Source organism: Calonectris borealis, chromosome 11 (genome assembly GCF_964195595.1).
Source record: "Calonectris borealis chromosome 11, bCalBor7.hap1.2, whole genome shotgun sequence".
NCBI lineage: Eukaryota > Metazoa > Chordata > Aves > Procellariiformes > Procellariidae > Calonectris > Calonectris borealis.
This window is the reverse complement of record NC_134322.1, coordinates 16,453,869-16,477,409: the sequence shown is the minus strand read 5'-3', so window position 1 is coordinate 16,477,409 and position 23,541 is coordinate 16,453,869. Positions and strand designations below refer to the sequence as shown.

At 35.8% G+C, this 23,541-nt stretch overlaps 2 protein-coding genes across 8 annotated transcripts in view; one reads left to right on the top strand and one right to left on the bottom strand.

Moving 5' to 3' along the window:
- Positions 1 to 14,666, top strand: part of SLTM (SAFB like transcription modulator) — a 28,167-nt gene extending 13,501 nt beyond the window's left edge. For 2 of the 6 annotated variants that reach the window (XM_075160216.1, XM_075160212.1), the window contains exons 6-21: positions 79 to 106; positions 1,468 to 1,936; positions 2,495 to 2,544; positions 4,527 to 4,645; positions 6,249 to 6,398; positions 6,489 to 6,598; positions 6,687 to 6,847; positions 7,188 to 7,279; positions 7,503 to 7,666; positions 8,739 to 8,913; positions 9,517 to 9,641; positions 10,773 to 10,943; positions 11,834 to 12,148; positions 12,579 to 12,717; positions 13,487 to 13,644; positions 14,013 to 14,666. In XM_075160216.1, coding sequence (XP_075016317.1) covers positions 79 to 106; positions 1,468 to 1,936; positions 2,495 to 2,544; positions 4,527 to 4,645; positions 6,249 to 6,398; positions 6,489 to 6,598; positions 6,687 to 6,847; positions 7,188 to 7,279; positions 7,503 to 7,666; positions 8,739 to 8,913; positions 9,517 to 9,641; positions 10,773 to 10,943; positions 11,834 to 12,148; positions 12,579 to 12,717; positions 13,487 to 13,644; positions 14,013 to 14,121 — 2,535 coding nt within the window. In that variant the 3' untranslated portion in view covers positions 14,122 to 14,666. Of the gene's footprint in view, positions 1 to 78; positions 107 to 1,467; positions 1,937 to 2,494; positions 2,545 to 4,526; positions 4,646 to 6,248; positions 6,399 to 6,488; positions 6,599 to 6,686; positions 6,848 to 7,187; positions 7,280 to 7,502; positions 7,667 to 8,738; positions 8,914 to 9,516; positions 9,642 to 10,772; positions 10,944 to 11,833; positions 12,149 to 12,566; positions 12,718 to 13,486; positions 13,645 to 14,012 lie in introns of all 6 variants that reach the window. The other 4 variants (XM_075160211.1, XM_075160210.1, XM_075160213.1 and 1 more) reach the window with 3 other exon arrangements.
- A 4,532-nt stretch (positions 14,667 to 19,198) lies between these two features.
- MINDY2 (MINDY lysine 48 deubiquitinase 2) overlaps positions 19,199 to 23,541 on the bottom strand; it is a 36,509-nt gene continuing 32,166 nt past the window's right edge. For both annotated transcript variants that reach the window (XR_012675243.1, XR_012675245.1), the window contains exon 11: positions 19,199 to 23,320. The gene's annotated coding sequence lies outside the window, so the exon portion shown is untranslated. The remainder of the gene's footprint in view (positions 23,321 to 23,541) is intronic.

Here is a 23,541-nt window from a genome sequence, read left to right as displayed (position 1 = left end):
ATTCTGTGGAAAATATGAACTGTTCTGCTTGAAGTTTTAAAGTAGGAGACATTTAGTCTTGACTTCCTTTTCTTGCAGGATGGTGAAGATGAAGAAAATGAGAAAGGTATGTTTAAAGTTTAATAGAGTTCAGAGCTCTTTAATCTGGTCGAGCAGGCAACTTTCTCTTGTAATATTAGTCTCTCTACTAATACTAGGCTTGTCTCCAGTACTAAGTATCAGTTGTCTCCTTATTAAGCTCAGCACCCGGAATCATTGGAGTCAGTGAGTTTATTTCACTCCTAAGAGTTATTTCACTCTTAAGAGTTGATTATAGTACTTATCAGTTACTGTGGTGGATGTATAATATAGTTGTAATACTATGATTCTTAATGAAAAAACCATAGTATTCAAGGGCTCTGATTTTAATATACGGTAAGTCTTGATGCAGAAGCTTCCAACTTGCACTGCAGTAACTGATGTTTAATTGAGTGAAATGATACACCCTTACACTGAACTTGAGCACTCAACAAATGTATGGACCATCATATGCTTGGCTTAACATCAGATAGAAATACCAGTTGTATATAGGATGGTAAAACAAGTGTTTGGAAACCTGTGGAGTGGCTACCTTTTTTTTAAGCTGTGCTCATTAGTGAAACTATAGAAGGAATGTAATGCATTTGGGCAAACAGACTTCCTGGACAGAAGTCTTAAGGATTCTACGTATTGTGGACTAGAAAGGACATGGAACGCCATCACTTTACACAAGATGGAATAAACACATTACTGAAGTTACAGGATAAAACTACAGACTCCATGTTTACGAGGGACCCTATGGCTGAAGTGTCTCATCTGTGCAAATCGAAGAATACGGTCGGAGATGCCTATGTGGGACTGAGATGGAAAATCTGTCCAGTGGATGAAGACTGAGAACCGTTTGTCTACGAACTCTGGATTAAAGCTCACGCCTCCGTTTTCTGCAGCAGCCTTGTACAGCTAACTTGACTGGCAAACAACTGCTTAGAAAGGAAAAGCAAAAGAGAACAGCAGCGTGGAAGACTGACTGAAATTCTCCAAGACTGTAATTCTTTCGGATTTGGGAAGGCTAGAAGTCCTAGAACCGGGAAGATTCAAAGACAGATTAAATCAAACTGTGAGCATCCAAAGCAACTATTTTCTTCTGGAACACTAAATTCTAAACTGGAAAATGGATACTTCTTATGAAGAACGGGTATCTCCAGGATGGAACCATATTCTCCCTCCTAATGTTTTGGTATTTGTCTCTAGAAAATGTGTTTTGCCATGAAGAATAAGTGATCCTGGGTAAAGGATTTATATTTGTGTTAATACACCTTGTGTTTTTTTCTAACCTTCCATCAGTGCTAATAACTGGCTTTGTATTTTCTAGGTCCTATTCTAGCTTATGCATATGAAATTGTTTAAACTTCTTGTTTTGCCATATTTATTCCTGTTAAATCCTCTTAGATAAAGCAGGTTCTGGTGATGGTACACAAGAAGTATCTAAACCTCTTCCTTCAGAAGAAAGCCTAGCTGAGGCTGATCACACGGCTCATGAAGAGATGGAAGCTAACACCTCTGTGAAAGAAGCTGAGGATGATAACATATCGGTTACAATCCAGGCTGAAGATGCCATCACTCTGGATTTTGATGGTGATGACCTCCTAGAAACAGGTAAAAATGTGAAAATTACAGATTCTGAAGCAAGTAAGCCAAAGGATGGGCAGGATACCATTTCACAGAGCCTGGAGAAGGAAAGCAAGGACTATGAGATGACTGAGAACCATAAAGATGGTAAGAAGGAAGACTGCGTGAAGGGTGATCCTGTCAAGAAGGAAGCCAGAGAAAGTTCAAAGAAAGCAGAATCTGGAGACAAAGAAAAGGATACTTTGAAGAAAGGTCCCTCGTCTACTGGGGCCTCTGGTCAAGCAAAGAGGTTTGTTTTTCTATGTCAGTTCTTTACGATACTGAGTACCAGCATTCAATAAGATCACTCTACATTAAGGGGGTAGCAGCAAGAATCTTATAATTAGTATCCTATGCTCCTGCCTATAGATTTTTTTGACCGCCATAAGTTACTTTTTAAAATTCAAGATCTTCGTATAGACACTATGTCCTACTGATTGCATTGTCGAATTGTCAGCATTTATTTATTTTTTTCAAATTGACGATTTTTTTAAATGTCCTTGTGATGATGGTAATGAACAGCTATCAGTTCTAAGAACACAAAATGAAGTCAAGTCCCCGTCCTGAAATCTGGAGAAGATTGCCATATATCCACTGAATAGAGTTGTCAGAAAATCTAGATCTTCAGGCATCTTGGGGAAAATCAGTGCAAGAATCCATAAGGGAATCATTTGTTCAAATATACAGTCTAGCCCTTTTTTATTTTTATTTTTTGAAATGTTAACTTGTCTATTAGTATTAGTAGTATAAAATGCAACACTTATTCTGTATTTTCAATTTTCTTCTGATTTTTAATTTGCTTCTCTAGCTCTACTAAGGAATCTAAAGAAAGCAAGACAACATCAAAGGATGATAAAGGTAACTATTACAAATTAGGGTAGTATTGTCTTGAACTAAATGCTTTCCTGTTTGAGAAGTTGCTTGCCAAATAGTGAAATGGCTTATATAATTGAACTTGTCCATCTGTAGTAAATTATGCTAGAGGTACAGTAGTCACTAGCTGTACGTATGTGTCTATATTTTTTTTTTTTCCTCCTTGTGCCAGATTCCTCGAAAGATCAAAAAAACTTACTCTAAAGACTCAATGAAAATATATTCTCCTATTTCAAAACTTCTGGGAGTAAATTCCACTTAATGTTTCCCAAGTCTTTGTTTTGATTAGAAGGTATAATTTTCAGATATGCCTACTGTAAATTACATACAACAGTTTGGATTGATGTTATGCGCAGAACAAGCAAAAAATAATTGCAAGTACTTAAAATTTAAGCCAATGAAATTTTTTGAACTCTCAACCAAGTATAACAGCTGAGATGCCAGCTAGCAAAATTGCACTTGTGGCTGCTTAGTGCATTAAAGTTGGACGTATTTGTCTACTTTGGAGTTTCCGTCTGTTACCATAAAACCCTGTATTATGATTACAGATTCACAGAGTGGAGCTCAAGAGCATGTTAATGTCACCGGTTATACTGATGCTTCATAGTTGAACAAATGCATTTGTATAAGCTCATGTGTCTCCTTATTTTGCCTACTAGCTCTCTGCCAAAAACCTTTGTCACAGAATCTCTTGCATATCCCTAATGGATGAACGGAACTTCACCTCATAAATTAATTTCTGAGGAGAAATTTTTGTGACAGACATAATTCAGTCTTCTGTAGATACATGTCTTTTCATGATAGTTATATGCTTACAATGAAATTAAATGAAGATACAGCAAATCTGCTTTCATGTGGCATATATGATAACTGTAATAGTAGCTGTCATACGGCTGTCTTAAAATACATAGCCAAAGCCAGTATAGTGGCTCTTTAATGATATTTAATGATATTCTAAGTGTATCTCTGCTTATCAAGATATCTGGGCTTATCAAGATAACCCTGGTTTGACGGTAACTGAGATATGTTGCCTTTTGCTCTTAGTTCTTGATGCATCGAAGAAGGAAAACTACCCTTTTTCCTCAAGGTGGTTAAATTACGTTTTAAAACTCTGCAAACCACCAGATTTTCCAACTGTTTAGCTGGAGATGCAGTTCTGGTCTTGCCTGTATGAATGGCTACATTTTAACATACTCAAAAGCAGTTCATACATTTAGCAGCAAGCAACAACAAGCTGAACTAAATGATATAAACTAAAAGTTGTTGGGAATAAGATTACATGAATCTCTTTAATTCTTAGTTCTATGTTGTTGCAAAAATGGCTAATATATGGGGGGGGGGTTGGTGTTTAAGGCACATAATGTTTTTCCGTCTTTTCTTTAGTATTTTCCTTAGTATGTGGGAAATCATTTTGGTGGGTTGCATCCAGTTCTACATCCAGCAGTATTTTGAAAAAGCTGCTCTGGATGGAGGGCAGGTACTTCAAGAAGTTGTGGAAACTGACCACATTATTCTGGAGGCTAGGATTAACTTAATCTCCTCTATTTACCTTTCTGCCATCTCTTTGGTAATGTGAGTAGTGTAAAGATGTACTGATGAAGAACAAATGTTGGGTGCTAAAAAAATTTTTCTTGGATGGAAGTTCTTGCTAAGATCCAGAAGTTGAAGCTAAATGTACATACCCAAATGAGGGGTAAAGCATGCCTTGAAAAAAGAATTGGATGATTTTTCTAGCTCTGTCGTTTGGGTATGAGTTAGCCAAGCTGTTGGTCTCAATACATGGGTAAATGAATGAAATCTTATGGCATATATTTTTTTTATATAGAAGTCTTTTCAAGAAAGGTAACCGGATAAACAGTTACTTAAAGGTAACAGGCTAAGTTTCTCTTTTCAGCAACAGTTTAGTTCAATATTCATGGTACCTTTGTCTCCTTAATTTTTTGGCTGTTTTGTAAAACTTGTTTCAGGAAGTGCAAGCAGTGTTAGTGGTAGCAGTGGAAGTTCAACTAGAAACCTGTGGGTTAGCGGACTGTCTTCCAACACAAAAGCTGCTGACTTGAAAAATCTCTTTGGCAAATATGGAAAGGTATTTCATGGGGTGTGATTCCGTGTGTGGTGGGTCTGTGTCTCTTCTCCCTCCTCTTTTCAGTTACAGAAATTGAGTAATACTTGATTTAAATAAAAGTCTGAGATGAAATGTCTAACCAGTGTAATCTAAAAAAACCCCAATATTTTCAGCATCTAAAGTAAGAGTGCATGCTTACAGGAAGAACCATATGTTAATTTTATATGAAATTTTTCTTTCCATTGAAGTAAGATAGATGCAAAAGAAATGTCACAAATACGACTGGACAGGACTGGCTTTAAAAAAATTTTCTTAAATTAAATAACCATGGCTATGTTCTTTTGCAGCAACTGTATTTAACCATGAGTGTAATAATGTGCTAACCAGTAAAATTGTAATATAAACAGTCTTTATAGAACCTGCTGCTTTGGGAGACTGTTTTTAAAATGTGTTCTGAGGGCTTATAAATGGGAAAAATAGGTAAAAAAAAGTGACAGTTAATGTCTGTTCTTTTAGGGACTCTTTTAATGACTTAATGAATTTTTTTACAGGGTGCTTAAACTAAGTCTGTTTTCCTGGATTTTGGTTTAATTTAACATACAAATTCCATAGAACAATACAGAATCCATACAAGCTAAGCAGTCTTCTGAAAACAGTTTCGGTTGCAGTTGTTCTCATTTTCTTAAAGGAGTTGCTGATAACTATGTGAATTCGTAGTGTTTGTATAAGCCTGTGAATTAGACGTTATTGCATCTTGGGAACTAGTTAGAACCTTAGCACTGTGAATATCAAGCACGTGTACTGATTATTGGATATCTGATTTTTCTAATGAGTTTAGTAAGTGATTTTATTTAATGCAAGTGTTGAAACCTGACAGTATATTTTGTTAAAACTTCCAATTCTTTAGCTGTTTTTGCTGTAAAGATGCTTGGTACCTGTATTTACTTAGCTTCCCAGTTTTAAATTAATTGGGAAATATTTAATTTCTAAATACAGACTGCTAGAAAGATAAAATTGTTGTATTAGAGCATGACTACATCAAGACGACTGGCTCCAGTAGTTATAGAAATTCTAGCAAGGATCAGGAACACAAAGCTTAATGCTTTCTCAAGAAGCAGGTATCAAAGAGCTGGTTGCTAAAATTGCTTAATTGACACATTTGCTAGATGCCTTCGAAGAATTGGCTCCCTTATTAAGTTACTACATAATATTGCTTATACCTTCCTGCCATTAATTGGCAGCTGTTGACTTTTTTATGGGGGTTCATCTATCAGAGATCAAATTCAGATCAGTGGTGTTTCTGTGAATGAATTTTGACAGTAACTGTCCAAAGAAGCATTTAGATAATGTGCATGAGGTTGTGACTGGTCAAAACAGGACGTAAGCATTAATATGCCTTGATGTGAAAGTTGGGATAAAGTTCTCAAAGCTGCAACTTCCTGTGGAATTCTATGCTTTTGAAAACTTGGAGTGTCAGTCTTTCTAGTGGGGTGGGTTTTTTTGTTCTTGTTGTGTTTTTTTTTGTTTTGGTTTTTATATGCTAGGGTAAAAATATTATTGGAATACCATCGCCTCCTTACTAGAAATATCTCTTTCAAAACCTAAATTTTACCTGTTTATGTAGGTGCTTGGTGCAAAGGTGGTCACAAACGCACGAAGCCCAGGGGCAAAATGTTACGGCATAGTAACAATGTCTTCTAGTACAGAAGTGGCTAGATGTATTGCACACCTTCATCGAACAGAGCTGCATGGACAACAAATTTCTGTTGAGAAAGTAGGTTTAATAAGATTAAAACTTTTCCCAAAACAGACCACCTTATGCAAGAATCTGTATTAACCTATTTGCTTTTGGAAAAAAAAATAGGTGAAAGGCGATCCCTCCAAAAAGGAGTTGAAGAAGGAAAGTGATGAGAAATCTGGTTCGGGTAGAAGCATGGGAGATAAGAAGACTGCATCGAGTGATAAAGCCAGCAAGTAAGAAATTTCATGTGTGTTCTGAAGTTGTGAAAATCCTTTAAGTTGAATTTTCCTCATTGCATTTGTGTGTTTCTTTCCTAACAAGAACTCCATCAACCAAAAAAGAAGAAAAGAAATCTGAGAAATCTGAAAAAAAAGAAAGTAAAGAAGCCAAGAAAACAGAAGGTAAAGATGAGAAGAGTGATAATGGAGCAAGTGGCCCTAATCAAGAATCCACTAAAAAAACTGAAGAAAAGAAAAGAATAAGTATGCAATATAGCCATGTTTCCTCCTGTTGAATCTGTGTGTCTGACTTGTTTTGGGGGCATGTTCTTGCTCTTACTGGAAACGAGACGATTAAACACCTGTTCTTTTTTAGACTCCAGTAACATATATTACTTTAGAGCTGATGTTAAGCTTCCATATTTTATATTACTACTTAATTACAGATATGTGCTGCCAGTAACAGTTCAATTTAGAGATTTAGAGATTTCACCAAGGAAAGTCTGTAATAGGCAAATAGGGATGTGTGTGTGTGTTTTAAACCTTTTTCTTTTTTTTTTTTTTTCTCCCCCCCCCCCCGCCCTTCTTCTCCCCGCTTTACTAGGTGGTAAAAGCCCAGGTCAAGTTGTAGTTTTAGACCAAACAAAAGGAGACCAAGGCCACACTAGGACAGTTAGAAGGGGAAGATTTGATAAAGTAAGTATCTATAGATTTGATGCAATCCTTATCTGATTTGATACTACCTTACAGTTACTATTTTCCCTGAAGAGTCAATAAACTATTACAAACTGTTAAGCTTAGATAAAAGCTTTGTATGCTTTGGGATAGCTAAGTAGTTAATGATACTTGAACATAGCATCCAGAAATCTCCCTAAATGAATGAGACTTCTGAAATAACCATTGTAATCTCTGTCTATAGCCACAGATATTGAGGAACAAAGAGCGTATTATTCAAGATAAAGTGAAATTCAGGGAATACAGGGGTAGAAAGGATATCTTGCCTTTCGAAAAGATGAAGGAACAGAGATTGCGAGAACACATGGTTCGATTGGAAAGAATACGACGAGCTGTTGAACTCCGAAGGTAGTAATTCAACTTTTTGCTAAAGGCTATTTTATACATTAATTGATCAGATATTATATTTAGAAGTCTAATTAGAATGCATTCTGTCAAGCCTTTTACTCAGATGTTAAAGTCTGGGACTTTACCTAACACTATCTTTATATGAATTAACAGATTCCAAAAATTTTGTTTAATCTTTTAATAGCCATTTACATACACATATAGTGTAGTGTTTGTTATAGAGGGGGTGTATCTCATAAGTGTTACTGCATGCCAGTTTTCTTTTTGAAAAAATGAGAAGTTGACTAGGAGATGTGGCCAAAAATAGTGTTTGGGGGTTTTTGTTTGTTTGTTTTTAAGCAGAGAACTGTTGTATATCTTAGTGACAAATCAAGCATAATACAATCTTGTCCCTTCAAATAAAAGAACTAAATGGCTACGTTATTCTACTCTGCTCTTTTCATATGGCCAAAAGTTTGCAAAGGATAGTTAAATGACTAGTGTTGTTAGCTGGATTTGCCTAAACAAAGGAATTCCCAGCAAGCATAAAGCTTAAAGGAGAAAATGCCTTTCCTGCTTCTTGTAAGCTGTACTATAGGAGGTGTGAAGAAGAAAACAAAATGAAGCTGTTGCACAGGTCAGGTATACTTGTCAAGTCAGAGGGGTCATGTTATTCTGTCTTATTTTTGGACAGAAAACAATAAGTAAATTTTTTGTTGGCTTGAAGAGGGCAAGAGCTAAAGTAGCAAGTGTTTTTAAGACGCAAATCGTATTCTTTGCTAAGCTGTTGTTATTGTCTGCAAGATGACAACATAGAAATATGAATCAGCATAAAATAGATGAAGAATGATGATTCTTGATATAACTTTTCCTAGTATTTGTTGTCTGCTTAAATGGTTCTGTAGAATATGCTAAAACCAGTTTGGCTACTTTTCCTGGGGCTGAAAGGAGTAGACTTCCCATACCAGGACTTCTGTCAAGAGCTTACTCTCAAATAGTTTTTTTTAATGCCTATGCCTAAAGTGATGTTAGTTTTGGATGAGAAAATTTTTCAGAGGAGTTTCTGCTACCTCTTTTTTTTTTTTTTCTTTAGGCGAAGAGAAATTGCTGAGAGGGAGCGTCGTGAAAGAGAACGCATACGAATAATGCATGAACGAGAAGAATGCTTGCAGAGAGAAAGGGAACGATTAGAAATTGAAAGGCAAAAACTAGAGAGGGAAAGGATGGAACGGGAGCGTTTGGAAAGAGAGCGTGTTCGTATTGAACAGGTGTGCATATGTGTATTTTGGACTGTAGTGCAATATCATTTTGGAGTATAACCCAGTTTGTCCTTGTGGTGCATTTTTCTCTTCACCAGGCCGTAAAAGAACCAACCAAACATTACATAATCCACAACGTACAACAACAGTAATCTTTATCTTGTTTGCTTGACTTGAGAGTAATTTGATGGCAAATTCTTGCTACTGGTTTATGCAGTGGCTATACATGTCTGTCTCTAAAACTGAAGTACAGCAGATCATGTTGCCCATACTAGTCTTCCATAATTTTACTAGATTTTTCCTAGAGAATGTCACTGAAAACTTAATGAGATGTGTTTCTGGGCAACAAATACAGTAGCAGTACAAGAAATTACCTGGAGATATTTCTATCTAACAGCCAATAGCTTCTCCAGATCTGTTGTCTACTTTTTTAGAGAAGTATTCCTCATGCTCTTTAATCTTGGATGCTATCCAAGGATGAATTGTATCAGATAGCCTTTAATAGAAAACTATCAAGTATTAATTCTGTATACTTGCTACCTGTTCTATAGGTATCTCTAATAAAGAGCTATTTTGTTTGTTGTGTTTATTCACCCTGCCCTTTCACGGTAGGAACGTCGGAAAGAAGCAGAACGTATTGCTCGTGAAAGGGAGGAACTTCGTCGACAACAGCAGCAACTTCGTTATGAACAGGAAAAGAGGAATTCTTTGAAACGTCCACGTGATGTAGATCACAGGTAATCTAATTCTGAAACCATTGTTTTACAACACTTAGTAAAAAGAAACGGCTACCAGCCTTGTGTCAGACTTGAAAATGCATTTGTACCTGAAACAGGTCTTCAAGGAAGAACTGGATTTCTGGTATTTGTTTGTTTTTTGACATCAGTTTATGCCAAGCATGAAACATACCTTATCTGTAGGAGAGAGGTTTGAAATAAGAGAAGCATCCTGTGAATTAATTCTTACTTTACGAAAAGAGCATAACGCAATTCAGTGCATTTGCTGAGAAAAGCTGTTCTTTGGCCTTAATGGTTGAAATTTCTAGCTTCTACTTTGTTAGGAATTCACATTTCTGGTAAATGGATGGTTCAGGAAGTCAATGTGGTGGCTTTTAATTTTTACTGAAGCTGATCACATCTATCATTTTGCTGTTTGAGCCACATGAATTGAACTGGCTTTGATCTTTATTTGATTATAAGAATAGGACTGAGACCTTAGCCATAAAATTGACATATTAGTGGTACAGTGGAAGGTACGTGTAAGTCGTCATGGTAGATGCAGTAGCGGAACACTAATATTTCTTCACCAGAGGAATAAAGACAGCTTCATTTTTCAAGGCTACTGATTATACACATTAGTATCTCACATTCTTATCACAGAGACTCTATACCTGAATGTTTCTAGTGAGCAAGGCTGTGACATTTCCTACACTGTTCTTTCCTGAGAAAACTTTTCTGATTTGTAGGTGGTTTGTTTTGTTTTGTATTTTTTTTCTAGAAGGCAGGGTTTTTTTCGTAGAAGGCTATTTTCAAGGCAGAATTTTGCTACAGTGATGGTTTTTTGGGGGGTTTTGTTTTGTTTTGTTTTTTTTTAAACTGCCCAACACGGTATACTATTGCTTTGATTTTATTAAATATTTTATTGATATTTTGTCTCTTTAATTTGCACTTCAAACAGAGGGGTGTTTTGGCATTTTTTTTCTTAAATGATTTTGTTCACTACTATTTAAAGAGTCTACCTTTGTTAGTGGCTTTCCAAAGGTCAAATGAGGGTTTTAAAACAGACAACTGACTCTTGACAATTTTCTGCATATTAGGCCTTGATTTGGATACATGTCACTGATGAGGGTTCATTTGTTTTGCCTAAAGGAGAGATGATCCTTACTGGAATGAGAATAAGAAGATGGCTCTTGATACAGATGCACGTTTTAGTCATGGTTCAGATTACAGTCGCCAGCAGAACAGGTTTAATGATTTTGATCACAGAGAACGGGGACGATATCCAGAAGGTTCTTCTGTTCCATCATCTTCTTTTGATAGGTAAGTTTAGATAATAGGGCAGGTATTTGCCTGCCAACATCTCTGTGGATTTCACTCTTCACTGTTCAAAATTTAAAATGTGCCAAAGGTTTTATACAGTTCTGATGCAATAGAATTGCAGTAGTGTCCCAAAATTTCTTGTGTCTTCAGGACTGGCCATTTATATCATGGAATCTGGTCCACTTTTCTCTGAGAACTTTAAATTAGCTGCCTGGTGGTCTTTTTTGGGTGACATTTTGAAAGAATTTTTGCGATTATTCCTCTTTCACATCTAGTGAATTCCAGATAAGTGGATTCCAGATTAGATCTGTCCTACTTGGTAACTTACCTCCTTGAGAAGCAAGGCTAACAGCAGCTGATTTAATGAGACCTACGAGCATTACTTGCATGAGTCACATTCGTCAGGATCTATGCAACTGTGCAGTAAATGCTGGTTCCAGATCCAACTTCATGTTTCCATTAAACATCTCCAATAACAAGTTATAGAGTTAAGACCACATAATTGTAGCTTCTGGACTTCTACTTTTATGCTGCAAAGAACTAGAATTATATTTTCTAGCTGACTCAAGAAATCTACCATTCCCTCTGCTTCATACTAGGCAAAAAGGAGGCCCTACAACTGCTTAAATTATGCTGACCAAAATGTGAACAGATAAGTGCATGAAGAAATGTTAAATTGGCTGTGAGAACTTGAGCTCAAAATGACAATTGTAGAAATAAATATAATTTGGGGTGGGCAGGATCTTTGAGATATATACCACATATATTGAAATAAACATGTAATATAAAAATTAATAATATTTTTGTATACTCATGCATGTGCTTACATGTGCAGAGAAGTGTGAAAATCTGAGACAAGCGAATGACTTTTTCCTACTTAAACAATTTAGGCGAGAACGTTTTGTAAATCAAGGTGAAGCAAAAAAGACTCGTCCAACGGCACGAAGAGAAGAGCCAGGGTTTGAGAGATACCCTAAGAACTTCAGTGAGTCCAGAAGAAATGAACCACCACAACCAAGAAGTGAACTTCGAGATACAGACAGACGAGAAGTGCGAGGAGACAGAGATGAAAGAAGAACTGTGATAATTCATGACAGACCTGAAATACCACATGGTCGACATCCAAGAGAGACTGGTTCAAATCCACCTAGACAAACAAATTGGAAGAGCGAGGGAAGCATAAGCACAGACAAACGAGATGGCAGGTAAATTTGCTGGCTAATCAACGAACTAGTGAAAGGTACTGATTCTTGTAGAATTTATCCGTAGTAGCAATTCCTCAAGAATTGATATGTAAACAGTCACCCTCCAATGCTTTCCAAAAGCATTAGAAAAAAGTTTGTGTAGGTTGTCACGTATCCTAAACCTCATCTGTAAACTTGATGCTGACTCCCAGCAGTCTATTCTTAATCATATAGTAAGGAGGCTTCTGTGCAAGAATGCAGATGTAAATAACATGTAAGCTTTAATTACTTAGAGGGCCACATAGATCTAAAAGAATGTTTCTAAGAAGCTAACTGCAAGTTGCTAGGAACCTGAAAAACGAAAAGGAATCTTTGAAGTCTACATGTGCTATGATTTGGTACCAATTCTATTATACTGAAACCAAAATTTTGATAAAAGCAATTTTTACAGAGGCGAGAGGCCAGATCGATCAGGAAGAGAAGTGTCTGGACACGTGAGAGGTGCACCTCCTGGTAGCCGTAGCAGTGCTTCTGGGTATGGAAGCAGGGAAGGAGAGCGAGGCGTGATGGGAGAAAGAGGTGGAGGACAAGTGAGTCATCTTCTTGTGTTTGTGTGCATGAGAGAGAGACTGGAAAATGCAAAATCACGCTGGAAAAATGACCATATAGCATCATATAAATCATTCGCAAGCATTCTGGCTATTTTCAAATTAATTTATTTCCAAAGTTCTTTTTTTGTAGTGTTTCTTAATAAGCCAGGAAATTGCAGAAAACATACCCAATTCTTTTTATGTCTAGCATCTTTCAGGTAGATCAGAACAATACTTGAATGAGTTGCTGATAAGGCTTTTAAGAATTTGTTGCCATCTTGCGTTTTCAGGGTCGTAACCTTACAGTGCCGGCTACTTCCAGTGCAGTTTGTCATTGTAATCTGTAACGTGCTACTGAGAGAAAAACCTTCTGTAAGACTTGTCTTTAAAGTCTAGAGATGATATTGCTCCATGCTACTAGATCCTGAAGCATTTTTAAAAAAATAGTTTCTCTTTTTATAGCTACATGGAACATGCTTGTCAGTGATTATATGAGATCAGGGCAGAATTCAAGTACAGTATGAGTTCATGGAACTTCACTCCCTGCATATCCACACAGTCATTATTGCAAATCAGTTTTTTTGTTAATCTAGAGTTGTTTTTCGCAGGCTCTTGTAAGCATGGGTTAGCTGCCTGTGGACTGAAATCTTAAAAGATGCTTGACTTTTATATATGTAAGCTGTAAGCTTAACTCTCTTGAAAAAGCTCATTTCCTGTTGATAACGAAATACGCCTTTCATTCTGAAAATGACCATCACTTTCTTACCAGCACTATAATGAGGACAGACACGTTGTTGAACGCCACAGTCGTGAAACTGGACCAAGAAAAGAATGGCATGGACCTAGTTCTCAAGGAAGTGGGTATCATGACACAAGGAGAATGGGAGATGGCCGTGGAGGAGGTGGCATGATGTCTCCACATACAAGGTACAAAACCTACTTCCTCTCAATTCCCTACTTGAGCTCTCAAAGCTTTGGTTATGCGTAGGAAGTATAATAGTCTCAGTGCAGGCAGCATTACATTACGTGGATGGGTTGCGGCTGCACAACATACAGACCCATCTTTCCATGCCAGCACATGGCTCCACAATTGTCGCATTGCTGGCAGCAGTATTGTTCAGCTGCACAGAAGCGAGTGACTTCTTGCAGTCTCTTTTCTTGCATGGTGTCAGGTCTCTTTTGAGACTTACAGTTTAACAGTTGAGTGATACGAGACCTAACAATGTTCTTACCTGTACACCAAGAGTTTAGATACTTATCATAACTTAACACTTTTTTAAAACCTTTGTTTCCAGTAACTCTTCACCAATTAATAGAGTTGTACAGATCACAGGCAATTCCATGCAGAGGGGAAGTGGCTCAGGATTTAAGCCATTTAAAGGTGGACCTCCACGAAGATTCTAAGATCTACAGCTGCTTGGTTTCAAGATAACTTATTGAAATCTCTTGTAAACTTTCTCCGATTAAAAACAGGAAATCTTGTCTGGAAGTCCTGGTTAAATTTTTTTAATTTAACATGATTACTTTCCTCTCAATTTTGGAGGCATTTTAATAGTTACGTTGTAATTTTGAATAGTTTTTGTGTATCTTTGATAAGCATTTTCCCTGAGGCACTAGAGCTGTGTAAAAACAAATTGGAACCAAAATATTTGTTAATCCTGTATAAAAGATTAGTTTGCAGCTGTGTGCTAGTAGTTTGATTTACCAACATTAGCTCTGTGGTGTCATGCTTTAAAGTTAGCTACTTATCACAACATACACAACTATAACCTCCATTTTGAAGGTTGTCCAGGCTATTATCTCTGCTTTCTAATTTGTAGAGAAATAAGATTGTTCTTTCATTACTGGGTATTATGTAACCTATTTTTGCAGAAGGTACTGTTACATTGAGTGCATTTATGTGTATTCTTGCAAATGTATTCTTTTGAAATAAACCTTCATATTCTGTATAGCTTCTAGTAAGTCTTTGAAACTTAAGTCTTTGGGGAAGGAAGACAGAATTAAATAGACACGTTGGTATAGCAAATCAAAACATGGGTGCCATTAGCTTCCAACTAAAACTTCTTTGTCTCCTTCACTATTATTGAATTGAAAATCTAGAAGCACCTTTGATAGCACAGGAAAGATTAGTTCCAAAAAATACAGGCACGTATATGGGAGGCCTAAAGAAATAATTTTAGGCAGCTTGCTCTTTATGTATGGCAAAGCTCCGGCAGAACTTTGATACAACTTATTTTAAACCAGACTACCACAAATGAACTTTGCTTGTAGTGGTTGGGGAATCCTATATCTGCAGGCTTGTTCAGGTACACCTACAACTGTTCATTGATGTGGTCTCAAGCAAAAGGATGCATCTTAAACTTTGTTTAACACTGAATGGCCCATGTTAAATCTTTCTTGGCCCAATCAGAAATGTTAGCTATTCAGTTAAAAAAAAAAAAAAAGCAGCAAATCTAATCCACTACACAGCTTTACCAAATGGGGTAGTTACAGAAATGAACAGAAGACCTTGCTAACAGAACATAGAAAGAGCTTGTAAAGTAGTATTTGAATAAGAGCTGGAAGTTTTTACTGGTCTAGATTGTCTTTTAAAGAATGATTTAAGTTACAAATTTTAAGGCAAGAGCCAGTAAGAACATGCTGGTGTTGCATATGGATCTTTGCTGACCTCAGTTACAGTCTGTTTGCTGTGTGGAAGAACTGCTAAGTATCTGCAGTGTTCCAGATGAATTAACTAGCAGAAAATGAGTTAAACTACGTTGTTTTTGAGTAAGTAGCCTTTTAGGAAAGATGGGAAGAGAGAGAAACCTGGTATAACAGCATTTTCTATGATTAATCCTTTGTGAATATTCACAACTGACAAATATTTAGGTTTAAAGAAAATAAATATGTATCAGCAAATGTTCAGAACACATTTTATCCAACAAGTAACTTATCTTGATGCATTTAATACATCTTCTCTATTGTTCAATTCTTAAAAGAAAAATCTAAGAAGTTCAGTTTACTGAGGTTTTTTGGAGGAGTCTCCAAGAGACTAGCACAAGTTAACATAGTGCATTTAAAAAAGTACATATCCGTTTGGCTGCAGTCTGTGCTTCATTAGGTGTGACAACACATATAAGAATAAGTATTTGCTGTAAGATGAATCTGTAGTGGCTAGTGAATCAAGTGGGAAATATGGAAATTTATAACCTTAAAGACAAAGCTACGGCGAAGTACAAAACTAAAACTTGAGATGTGACTTGATTTCTTGCCTACAGTAAACAGGTATAGATGCACATTCCAACTTTAAAAGTGTAAATAATATTTCCTGACTTTTTTGCTTAATTAAATGAACATGTGACTGTGCATATGCACATATTTAAATCAAGATGTTGAAACAAACTAGGATGATGGGGGAAAAAAAATCTGATTGAAAACAAATTGCCAAAAACTATGAATTTATAAAATACTGAGATCAACAGAAGTCTATCCTTTTCCAGGGTGAGTTGTTTTTTATAGGATTTCATCCAACCTTTATCATTAGGAAAGAACTTGAATACCTAAAAGAGATGTTTAAGTTTGCTCACTTAAATTTATTTACATACACTGAATTTCAGAAGACTGTTAACCAAAATAAGTCTCAGGGTAAAGACCTGAAACTATAGAGGCGCTGATAACTGGAGACACTTTTTAAAATATAACAGAATTTAAATTTAACAGTTTTTCTTTTGGGGTACATAAACATAAAGGGTATTGAGATACAGAACTGGACTTCTCTGAAAATTATTTAGGTGTTCAAAATTATTTTAACAACTTACAAGGAAATTGTTGTTTCCTTATAGTCTTTAAAAACACATTAGTACAATATAAACAATTAAGGCTTTTAAAATGCAAAATATTCAGTAGTTGAACTTGTAGATGCCATTACAATGTTGGATAATGGTGTAACATGATGATGAAAAGGATTTCAATCACAAATTGGTACAAACGATACTGCATGACTAGATTTAATCATGTCATGCACTTTTAAAATACAATTTTAAAAAATCTAACTTCTCTCGGTAAATCTACAGTAGCTTGTATCAGCTTTTATTTTTGCATTTCCTTTTAAAACTAGATTTAGAGATCAAGGTAAACATTAGGTGACTAACAGGCTCACAACTAAACTGCTAATTGAACACAGCAATTGCACAGTTCTGGTGGGCCTAAGCGTGGCATCTTGAAGACATTACTAATCTGGAAGTTTTTTGGAACTTGCTTAAAATACATAGGGTTTTTTTTTTTTATATATAATTTCACTGTAAAAAGACCCAGTCAAGACAGTTAATGTGGTAACAAATGTTTGACTTAACACTAGAGAACCAGGGGCAACTTCTGTAGGATTTATGTTTGTACGTTTCATCAGTTTCCTCTAGTTTCTTTAATAAGCTTACATGTATATGTAAAAGGTGATTATCAAAAGTTGTACAAATAATAGCTATGCATCTATTCACCAGATAAAAGGATAATCAAAAATTATTTACAAAAGCTTTGATAAGAACTTCTTTCACTGTAAGCTGTAATATGAAAGATAAACGCAAACTCTGTCATTTAACATGAAAGCTCTATCAGGTTACTGTGGAGGAACTGATGACAGTATTTTTCAATCCCTTATAAAGAAAGTAGCTGCAAGTATTAACATTGTGACTTTTTATGTAAGAACTAGTACTGAGCAAGTAGCAACAGATTCAGAATTTATTTCTGTGGGACAGGACGAGACACTTGATACTTTCTATAGTTTTAAGTACCACTAACAAATTTTTTGAGGCTTGACCTGTAAACAGTGATTATACACTGCAAAAATACAGGGGAAAAAACCCTTCACAAGTGACATAATTTGTCCAATACAATCTGATAGCAACCCGGGGGGAAGTATTAACTGCTTTCTTTTTGGAAGTACAAACAGTATCAAAACCAGAGTCCTGCTTATTTAATGAATGTCTGTATTGTAATTGTGTGACCAGTCGCCCTCTTTAACATAATGTAACAGCACTAGTGATTTGAAGATACAGGTGAAGAAACACTTGCTACAACAGATTTGTCTCTTGAAATCATTGTACCTGTGGTCACTTTTTTAATGGGCTCTCGAAAGTTATTTTTGCTTGCCAGCCTCAAAGAGGAAGCATGTAAGAAATCCAGAAATGCAAGCATACTGCTATACACAGAGTATATGAAATACAAACATGTAATTATTGCAGCTATTCATGATAAAAAAATGCAAATGCTGAATTATAAGTAGTTCAGAAATTCACAAGCGGGTTCATTGGTTCACCATATCTATCTGCAGTGGTCTTGAAGACAACCAAGCAGAAGAAGGATTTTATTTCCACAGCAGTAATTTTTTCCTACAGCAAATACAACTCAATTGTGAAGTCTAGCAGGGCTGCAATTGGCCAAAAACCCCATACTGTTATTTGCTCACCTCACGTAGAACCTGTTTTCAAATTTTCAGTCTGAAGGATTTCAGTAAAACTCCATTGTAAACAAAACCTGTAATTAATATAAACCAGCTCGTTTTGGCTCTGGTTAATCTGCAATAACAAAAGCCCTAAAATTAAGAGAACAGTTGATGCCCTGACACCAAAACTCTGAAGAGAAAATAAAGTTCCATTGGAAATAGGCATAAAATGCTGAACAGGTAACACGCTAAATAGCTAGCAAATCTGAAGACACAGTTAAATTCAAAACTGAGCTTGTTTTTTTCCTCTAAAAATACACAAGATATTCTAATACCAGCTTTCCCCCTTAAAAAAAAAGGTAGAAACAGCATAGATTAAACTCTCTTATTTGGTCTGAGATTTTTCAAAAGAATAGTGCTCGTCATCAGCTTCCTCTACATCCTTTGGAAGTTCCAGCTAAAGTTGGAAGTACAGGCTTTTATTTCTGTTGTTTCTCCCAGCTCTGTTTGCGGAGCCAATACATGTTGGTAATTAACTGTGAAAAATTTTAATAAATTATGAAACTGGCTTGCGTAAGTCTACACTGAAATGTCATGTTCCTCCTCATGGCTGTATCTGGTAGCATGAAGTTGGACTTGACAGACATTTACTAAACAAAGATTTAGGATGAGTGTTAAGTATTGCAGTACTACTCCGGAAGTTTAAAAGAATCCTACGACACATTCAGCCACCACTAGTTACTATGACTGTAAGATAGCCCTGAACTGTTAGCTGTTGCAATTCACAAGAGACCGTAGTAAAAAACCAAAATGTTGCATTATTTTGTTTAGAAATAATTATTTTCCTAGTATTTATTAAGTCCTTCCAGTAAAATTTCTACAGCACAGGTTTGCTACTGATGAAGCAGTTGTTAGTTCTAGAAGGTGACTGCAGCATATATAGCTAAATACAAACATTCTCTTACAAAATCAAATGTTAAGGTGGTGTTTGGGGGTTTTTTTTCATAATATTATGTTCCATATAGACCTACTACAAGACAAGAAAAACACTGTGTCAAATCATTACAGTTCTTCAGAAACTTTTATGCATTCTTAATTTCCCAAGACTGAAAAAGACAGTATTACAAAGAACATTTCAAGGTAGTTTCAAAGTCTATTAGGAAAGCAATCATCTAATTTTCTCTATTTCTTTCACAGAAAGTAAGAGCATTTATAGCATGGGCAGAAATAATCACGCTAGCTTTATTATAGCTGGCACATATAATAAATTATAATATGGACTTAATGACAAGATGTACTTGGAATTCATATATTACATGGAGAAGTCCATATCATCATGTCCTCAGTATTAAAATTGCTAGCATTAGCTAGATAAAGATGGCATGGTTATGCCTTGTTAAATTGCATTGTGTCTTCATGAGCTGCATGAATTTACAGTAAAGGAATTGGGGCACCAAATCAGACTGCCTTTCAACAGCAGCTGGCTAACACAGCTAAGCTTGTAGAACTCCTGCCTATTCTGTATTCATTGAGATGCAATGTATAACAGCACTAATATTTTCTTGTATCTGATTTTATAATTTCCATTAAAGTTTATAATTTACCATTGCCAAAAAGAATGTTTTGGCAATGGTAAAGTTTTATTTAGAGTTTTCCTTTAACTGTTCTACAGCTCTTGTATTTAAAAGCATCAGGGTTGAGAAGTATAAATGCTGATTTTGTCAGTGCTATTTCCGTGTCTGAAGGCAGAAGTGTTAGTATCGGAATGCTCGGCAGTGTTTACTAGATTACAAGCATAAACAACTCATCAGCTTCACAGACAGGACCACATAAGCAAGCCTTAAGAAAAAATATTCAATGCAAATATTAATGACTAGATTATGGCCAGTTTATATAAAGGGGAAAAAATTGTCTGTTTTCATAGTTATTTTGGAGTTCCCCAAAACAAGAGATGACAAAACCCAAGAATGTACCCATTACTCAGCTGGTTTAAGTTTACTGACACACTGGTGTTTCTTCTAATTGCAATTTTGACCCTTCCCTGGCATGTGCCAGTGAACCAGAACAAAAGTCAACAAAAGACTTCAAATAAAAATACCAGTTATCCCAGTTTTTTTGAAACAAATTTAGAAGAAATCTAAAAATGCTAAACTATGTCAGGTGAAATTTTCAAGACTGCTTAGCATAAACTTAACTTCGAAAAATTACAGCTGAAATCTTAAAAAGTCTGTGCAAGTTTTACTAATGGCTTCAACAAGAGAACATGAACTTCAAGTTGAGACAGACTAAGTATCACATTACTTCATCTAACTGTGATGGAGAATTTAAGTTTGTGGGAGCTAAAGGCATCATCTCATGAGACGCTGGTAGATCACTTCCCATATTTGTGTTTCACATAGGTATCACTTAAGCTGGACCTAAACTGAAATTGGGTCAGCACTAAAGTACAGTTCTCAAGAGATTAATTAAAGAAATACAAAGCTTACATGAGTTTGTTTCCATGTCCACCCCCAAGATCTATATACATTTGGCTTAGTGTTTGATTATATCAATCATTTCACTCACTTTCAGCCCCAGCAAGACTAAGCCACACCACCACCACCTGCTTCCTTAAATGCATGACTCGAGTGATGAAAGCACTTGCAGTGCCTTATTTTATGTTTCATCAACAGATTACATTTAGAGAAAGAGATGCCTTTATTTTCATCATATTGTTACAATAAATTATTTTGTAAGCATACTCTTTATAGTAAGCTAGCAAACTTTTCAGTTCATTTGAGTACTGAAACTTATCTGAATTGTTCCCCATGAATTTCCCAAACCTAATAACATTTTGTTGAAAATTTTTCTATGCTGTCAAGTAGAAGTAAACATGAGATCTTGGCTTCTAAAGATAATTAACTATATAGTTAAAGTTCTTAACCTCAAAAAACACGGAATTGCTCATTTCAACACATGAAGCTTCTCCATGAGCACAAGTAATCCTACAAACCAGAAAAGGAACTGTAAAGGCAGTGAAGAGCTTTCAAGTTTCAGCACGTTCTCTAGAGCTAACTGTCCAGGTAAAGAGAGCTCATAGTGATAGAGCTGACATAACGACCAAAACTGATCAGTAGACAACTGACATTTAATAAAAATATTTTGAGTTATTAGAGGGTCAGAACAGCTAGTCTTGACCTAGAAGCATGAGAGTGAAGAACTGCATACAGGGACAGATACTGCCAACCCACTATGAAATAAGCATGCTAGTCATTACCTGGGTGAGAAGATTTGGCCACCGCATGCTGTGCTACAGCTATTTATGTCTAAAATAACAGCAAAATTGAGGACAAATTCCTAAATAATCTCCAGAGGTGGTGTAGGGACTTCTGTCTTACAGCCTGTCTCCTCAGCATTTCCCTATGGCACTTCTTCCCCATCAGAGCAGATGACAGTTGAGCTTAAATATGTTGCTTTTCTACTGGACTACTGTAAGAACAAGCTGTGAACAAGAAGGAGCTATATGGAAATACTATGGAAATTAACATCAGATAGACTTCTGTGTAAATGATTTTGTATGAGAGTGTCGTTCATCTCACCATATTTTCCCACTCAAAACAACATTGCTAACCATCTATTGCTAGTTATACTTAAAAAAAAGTAACTGCACTGAATCACAAGATAAAATGCCTATGTTTAAGTTCTTGCATGTGACATTTGCTATCATTGGACTATATGAACATTTTTCAGTGTCAGATTTTTCGTGTTACCAAGGTCTTGTTATCACAGCATAGATGGAGAAAATGTGAGCATTATATTGCAACCAAACTAAGGCTTGTTATTTTTGCTTTTCTCTAATATGCTTTCTAATGAGGATACTGCATCAATTAACTTGCATTTCCTGAGTCACCTGCTGTTTAAGGTTACAGCCTTAAAAAAGTCTACTTTTGTATAAAATAAATACAGCTCTTAATTCAGTATGTTGTATTTAAGGATGTACTTTGTATAAACTTCAGCAATTGACTATGATAAGCATCCTAATGGTAAGAAAGCTGATCTAAGCAATGAGCTAGATTTGGGTTATATATCTATTGTAGCAGGAAAGAAGAAAGGTTCAGTTAAAAGTACATCAGCTTCACCTTTTACTCAAGCATTTCCTGCTGAATACACCAAAAGATTCAATTTCAAGAACTCAAATTGCCTTTTATTACATACCGGAAAAATTTTTCAAGAACTTGTGTATACAAGTTTGAAGAAACATTTGACAATAATGTGAAATATCAAATGAGTGTAGAGATTGACTGGCAATCCAATGTAAGTGTACACAGAAGAGCATATGCTTCACTTCTAGCTTGTGTGCCTGTGATCCACAAGAAGAGCTCTGTAAACACAATCTGAACACATACTTTATTATATTAAGTAGATGGCTAGCTACAAAATATATTTTTTGCATTGTGTTTAAAGTGATTTTTCAGGAATGCTAATTTCATCCTCTGGTGTTACAATCTTCCTTTGGATCTGCTTTGTTGGGTCTCAGATTCCATATGAGTGTCACAAGAAAAGTGGTATATTTGAGCATTTACAAAGTGCCTTTTAGAAAAACATTTACTACTATGGCAGTGCTCAATTTTTTGCTAATTTTAAGAATACTTGTATTTAGCTTTTTTAATTTCACAACTACAATGCAACAACAAAAATTCTATGACTCTGTTTTCTGTGCTGGCTTTTATCTAGTGGAAAGCAAGTTCTACTCTACTTTTCTGGACACTTTCATATAGATTATGTAGGTATTTGGAGCATATGCATGCTAAATTGTATAAACAGATTTAAAGTGTAAATCTGTACCCTTTTGCCAGAACATGAGCTTCAAAAACAAGGCAAATGAAGTAAATAGTCAGAAGTAGACATCGTCTTTCTGGTACTCCATGAATATTTTGTAATACTGTTTTCCAAGCTCACTATTACAGATAAAAGCAATTCTGTTCAGTTTTTTTGATCATCGGATACTGTCATAGATACCAACTGGGATAGTTGCTTTTGGAATGGTTAGTCACAGTAGGCTACAAATTAAGCTTCCAGATGTACTTCATTTTGGATATTAACAAGCTCATCTGCTTATAACTTTTGCCACTAACAAGCTCAACTCATGCAGAACAATGCCCTAGGTTTCAGGAATTCTTTACCTTTTTTCCAAAGCTTCAAGACCTGTAAAGAAAAAAGGATATTAACAGAAAACCGTTTGAATAGCATGCCTGCCATCTCAAATAACCTGAAACTCTTTACTCCTTTATTGAAAGAGAAACTGAATTATCTGGAAGCTCAGACTTCATGATGAGCATTGACATTTAACTCTTCTTCCTTTGTGACCAAATGACAATATTACCGTAACTACAGTATATTAGGTTTCAGGCACATCTGTCTGAAAC